Genomic DNA, 5,823 nt, shown 5'->3' with positions numbered 1-5,823 from the left:
AAATGCTATCTAACATGATCTAACTATTCTAAACTTAATTCTATTTATAAAATATTATATAAAATTGTGGCAATAGTTTTGGGAATTGAGCCATTGTCGTTAAAGTAACAGCACTTCCACAGTCACCAATTTGTTAAATATGCAAATTTTCAAGAAACCGCGTAAAATTTAAAACTTTCAGCAAAATTATTGCAATTTATAAGTTTTTCATACTAATTGATATTGCCAATTCGACTTAATTGCTGCATAACCAAACGTTATTGGGCAAATAGTAAATTCTGCGAATCATTAGTCAAAGTTAGCAGGTATACTCATATCTAATTTTATTAATACAGAATACTAATTACAATACTTTATTTATAGACTTATATTTTAGACAAAAAACACTGGGTTACACACAACCACAACAATTCCTGTCGAAAAGAATCATCATCTGTAAATGCTTTGTAAGCTTTAGCCTAGTTGGCTAATAAACATTAATATAACAATAACATGATTTTATAGAATCATATATCTCATTTCGGGTACCATCAATTAGTAAAAAAAATCACCACAACACAAAGATTTATAAAATATATGGTTCCTTGTATATCTATTTATATTGTTGAAGAACAAATACTTTCGTTTTTGATAAAAAATTCTATTATATTATTAACTTATTTAGTTAATACTGGCAAAATGCTTAACAGCGTAAAAGAATGAAACATATTTCGTAGGAATTCATATGCCACAAATATAAAACGTCCATTGTCCTTTGGTGTGTTTAAGCGGATGTAGTAGTTTAATAATTCTACTATTAACATAACTGGTATGCGCTTCCATAATTTTCCTTCATCGTTGTATCTAAAAGAAAAGAAATTTAAGTGTATTAAAAGTAACGTGAAATAATTTTATTATTTTAAATAAAAAAACAGTAATGAATATTTATATATTATACAAACGCCTATTGCACATTTTATATGTATTTTTATTATATAAGTATGTATCTGCTTATTGTGGATATTAATATATACTCTTTTTATATATATAACTTGTGCTTATAAATATTTTATATGTACCACTTCATTCATGTTATATATATTGATATAGTACATAGAATACTATATTAGCCCCTTTCAGCAGGGACTTAAAAAGCTGGGCCAAAAAGCTGTATGTGTGTTTAGAGCCAGCAAATGACATATAATAGCATAAATTAACTTTTTTGTATAATTTTTTTCTAGACTATAGAATAAAACCCACTTAAAGCGACTCATTATGTATAACACAAAAAAAAAACAATTCTAAGATCCCTCGTTCGCTTTTTTACTAATTCTTGTATTTTGATAAATTTTAGTATATTAGTACTTAATAAATTTCTTATTAAATTTAAATTTAATTAAATTTAGTTTTCAAAAATATATTATGAAGCTTATTGTATTGCTTATTGTAATGCCATATGTATAAATTGTGTAGTAAATGTCCAATTGATTTAAATAACTACAGTGATTGAAGTAATTGCTATGCAATTTATTAATAAAACAAATTTTAGATATTGAAATGACGAACCTAGGCATAGACGCAAGGGCATTCAGTAGATTGACACAAATAATCGACCAACCCTAATATCATCTGAAATTATTCTTTTTTAAACTATTCTTTAAAAAAGATTAAACATTTATTGCTCTATTGTTTTGAGCCCCACTAAATGAGCGCTATAATTAGATTGTACTCTTAAGAATGGAATAAAAGTAATTCAAAAATTATTTTATGGATATCTACAGAAATGATCCCAGAAATAATAAATAATTGTGTGTGTTGAAAGGTTACTGAAAGCAATTAAGTAATAAACCAGTACTGAATATTTGCAACAACTTAATTTTGCCACTGGTGAGTATATATCAAATTACCATATACACACATTAACTTTATGATTACCTTTTATTGATAGGAGCTGATAATGCGACGCCAAATAAAAAACCAAAATCTCGTCCAAGTACAAAAATTGGGCTTGCTTCATGTCGTAAATAGCTCGGATCTGGACACCAGTTAAAAGCCTGCAATAAATGAAAGCATCATAAATTTTAAGGAATAACATAATATATATAAATAGAGACATTCTCACCATGCGCACAGACCAATGTGGATCCATATTCATACGTAACATGCCGTAATATATTAAGAATGGTGACATTGCAAAAAGCACTACTACGCTTGTCGCATAACTGCGACTAACTGTCGTCAGAAGTGGAGCATAGTAAGCGAAGAGTTCTAGAAGCATTATTGAAAATATTGAGCCGGCAATGCATTGATGCAAAAATTGTGTACTAAAATAGAGACGACTAATTGTCATTCCAGATGCCGATAGGGTAAAGAGAATTTGTGAAATAAAATCTGCCAACTCCTTGTTTAAGTTGCAATGTTTTCTTAAACGAACAACAGCAAATATAACAATAATATAAGTAAATGTGGCAAAGGACATGCAATGACTGGAAGGAAATCCACTACTAGTCTCACATGTCAAAGGGTATACTTTTAGTTGTGTTTTGTTTGGTACCATACTTTCATGTTCACGTATCCACCAATATGGACGAGTTGCCGGAACACTCCTTGAATGTGAGTAAAAGTGAAATAATTTATTTTCTTCAATAACGCAATTTATTTACTAACCATTTTACCAATGAGTTAACTGCATTTACAATACTCAGTGAACATACCAGACGTACCAGCAGTTGATGTTGAAATGCACCAAAAAGTGGTACAACTATGTCCAACAATTGTGCAGCTGACAGATATTCACTAAAAAATGTCCAAATTTTGTTGCCATTTTGTAAGCTAAATGAATTATTTTTTAATACATTTTTTTTTAAGTTAAAAATATTTTCAGTAATTCAACGTACTAATTCTGTGTCCATTCGTTGAATGAAATTTCCGTGAATTGTAGACCCAGCAATAAATTTGTCAACCTAGTATGTAGGTCTTCCATATTTTATTATATTGTTTTATTATCGGATGTTATGACTTTTTTAGCGTAAATTTTATACCTTATGGCAGAAGTATCCGTTTTATTTTTTTTACAGTTGTACAGATACAGCTGCTTACAGTACATGCGCAGTAAGGACGCTATGCGGTTTTGTTGTATTAAAATAATTTATATATGAGTTGGGCGAAGGAGGAATACGTTTAAGAGACAAACATAAATTTATATATATAAATGAATGTAAATGAAAAATAACTCAGGCTTACTGTCATATTATCTACGGTCCGTCCAATGATCTGCTTAATAAAATTCATCTTAAAACCTTATAAATTATAATATTGACACTCTTATATTTGTATTATAGTATCCAATTCTTTTACTGTTTGGTGTGATAGCATTTAGAGAATATTTAAAAGAAGTCTATCCTATATTTTGAGTATTTTTAGAAATATTTTTAGTAACTATAGTATACTACTATTACTGATTTACTGAACTCCTTCTGAAGCGTTAAGCCTCCAGAACTATAGGATAGTTAATATTTATTATGATTATTATTATTAATTAAGTGGAGAATACTATACGCTGCGATTCAAAAGATCTATTGTGCTAATCATGATTGCACAAACGATCATTAGATTTTTGATAATAAATTTTCTTTTGCTTAATAGGATCTTACTATAAATTTTTTAACTTTTCCAACTATTGTTAATTCTCCAAATCGGTTTTTATGTATTTGTTACACTAAGTAGGCACTCACTCACGTAATAATGACCGAAATCTAAATAACTGACACATTCAGTGTTAAAAGATACCGGAATTTTTAATTCTAAAATATAATTTATGATTTTGTAAGTGTTTTCCAAAAACTCGGAGTATATGATCTGTTCTGTTTTCTTGAAGTGAACATTATCATTTCCAGAAAGTCATTTGTAGTTAGTTGCGACCTAAATAAAATTCTCATTTTATATTGACGTATTGAAAGCAATACGTCAATATTCAAGCGTTGCCATATTGTTGTTGTTGTAACCCGCTGGGACCTGCTTGTGAAGTCCCTCTGGGGAGTATTGAACGGCACTTAATCGTCGCTGGCGACGAGTGGTTCGGGACGTAGACGCGACCGTATGTTGCCGTAGTCGAGGCCTACTTCAAGCGCTAGATGGGGCTTTTTTATGCTTAAAAAGATATATTCTGATTTAATGATTTTCTTTTTTTTTGATTTTATTTAAAAATTATGGTTACTTTGTACACATACTGTATTATGTAGTTTCCATTTAATTACTCATTTCGCGCTTACTTATGAGAAGTCAAGGAAGCTTTTCTTTAGAAGGACATGGGTATTTATTCAGGTTTCATAAAAATAATTTCAGCTGAAATGTCTTATGCGACTTCAGGTCGCTTTTGAAATATAAAAAAAATGAATTTTAGTACATTTCTTTTTGTAGAGGTATCATTTATTGTATATTTTTATATTATTATATATTATATTATTATATATTATTATATATTATATTATTTTATATTATTATATATTATATTCTCTTATCCTTATCTTTGCTGTTGTAATTCATTATTTCCTTTTATTTTTCAGTTTTCGAGTCATTCTACGATATCATCAAGACAAGTTGCATGGGTTCATTATCCATGAAAAAGAACCAGATGAAAATTTACGTATGACTTTGATCATCAACAGATTAACTAATGTTTGCAATCCACTTTGTTTAATAAAAATATGTCTTCGAATAATAAAACATCGAGTGACTCTCAATTTTACCTTTGTAAGGGACTAAATACAAAAGAAATGCTATACGAAATTCGAGTCCAAGCAGAAAGATGTTGAGGTTTTAATAAACATGTCCGTTCGATAGGTGTCTTATCGATTATGAGAAAGCAAAATCCAAGTCTTTTCAAAATAACGAATGTGTGACACAAATTATCAATTCTGATCGCTATAGTAATAATAACTAAGATATTAGTTTCCTAAAAATAATTATGTATAATAAAAATGAATTAAAATTAAAGACCAGGAATTATTAAACCAATTGATCTCCAATAGATATATATGGTTTATATACAGAACACAGACACATTACGGACACATAATGATTTAAAAATGAAGAAAAATATCTTGTGTATAAATGTATGTCGATACAATGTATCTTCTTTCTTTCTTCGAAATAGTTCATATTTTACAGTTTCAATGAAAAATCTTAAAAATGGCCAAAGAAGTTTACATTCTTAAGTATTGCTATTTCAGTCCTTTAATGATAACAATTTTGAGATAAAAAATAAACCACATCAAAGCGGTGATTGTTTGGGCATGTAGTTTGTAGGGCAGACAATCGATGGAACAAGAGTTTTTGAATGGAGAAGAAGGAAAGAGAAAAATTGGTACCAATACTTTCAAGATGAAGCGAGTACATTAAAGAATTACAACTAATTGGAAAAATTACCTCAGAATAGAGCAAAATGGAGTAGATTAACAGTGAATATAAATAACTGGATGAGAATGGTGGTATAGGATTAAAAATGCAGAAACATGAATACCTTACAAGACTTACGGATTAGACTTTTCTAGTAAGAAAAAAGCAGAAGGAATATTTAGGAAATATGATGAGATAAAAAAGTGGTGTGCTATTGAAACTAGTCCGAGTATAGTTAAAGAAACTTCTGTATATCAATGGGGTCAAGCTAGGTCAAAAGAGCCCAAACCAATATGTACAATTGAACAGGAAAGCAGAGGATAGATTCATGAGGAATAGAGCATAAACTTCGGCCGCTTATTAGAGAAATTTGCGTTATAAAACCTAATGTGGTTGTATATTAGGCTAGATTAGAAAGTCATACATATAAAAAAATACCAATTCATC

The 5,823-nt window shown here is 29.2% G+C and overlaps 1 protein-coding gene and 2 long non-coding RNA genes across 3 annotated transcripts; 2 read left to right on the top strand and 1 right to left on the bottom strand.

The window, feature by feature from the left end:
• Positions 1-218: 218 nt before the first annotated feature.
• LOC119662366 lies at positions 219-2,018 on the top strand. Its single transcript, XR_005250761.1, has 4 exons — positions 219-305; positions 364-446; positions 1,761-1,866; positions 1,928-2,018. It is a non-coding gene; the product is annotated as an uncharacterized LOC119662366 (long non-coding RNA).
• Positions 440-3,252, bottom strand: LOC119662365 (glucose-6-phosphatase 2). The gene is made up of 5 exons (XM_038071970.1): positions 2,877-3,252; positions 2,647-2,811; positions 2,102-2,585; positions 1,915-2,033; positions 440-843 (listed from the first exon to the last, which is right to left on the bottom strand). Exons 1-5 carry the CDS (start codon positions 2,960-2,962, stop codon positions 657-659), a joined length of 1,041 nt encoding a protein of 346 aa, XP_037927898.1. The 5' UTR covers positions 2,963-3,252; the 3' UTR covers positions 440-656.
• Positions 2,505-4,897, top strand: LOC119662367. The gene is made up of 4 exons (XR_005250762.1): positions 2,505-2,592; positions 2,685-2,806; positions 2,864-2,945; positions 4,545-4,897. It is a non-coding gene; the product is annotated as an uncharacterized LOC119662367 (long non-coding RNA).
• The last annotated feature ends 926 nt before the right edge of the window (positions 4,898-5,823 follow it).

Source organism: Teleopsis dalmanni, chromosome X (genome assembly GCF_002237135.1).
Source record: "Teleopsis dalmanni isolate 2A chromosome X, ASM223713v2, whole genome shotgun sequence".
NCBI classification, from domain to species: Eukaryota; Metazoa; Arthropoda; class Insecta; order Diptera; family Diopsidae; genus Teleopsis; species Teleopsis dalmanni.
This window is presented reverse-complemented; position numbering and strand designations above follow the sequence as displayed.

Bases quoted from the DNA above. Each gene is read 5' to 3' on its own strand.
- LOC119662365 (XM_038071970.1), bottom strand. From the start codon at position 2,962: ATGGAAGACCTACATACTAGGTTGACAAATTTATTGCTGGGTCTACAA. The intron at 2,812-2,876 runs GTACGTTGAATT...TAATTCATTTAG, and splicing joins AACGAATGGACACAGAATTA to CTTACAAAATGGCAACAAAA. The intron at 844-1,914 runs GTAATCATAAAG...CTTTTCTTTTAG, and splicing joins TCAGCTCCTATCAATAAAAG to ATACAACGATGAAGGAAAAT.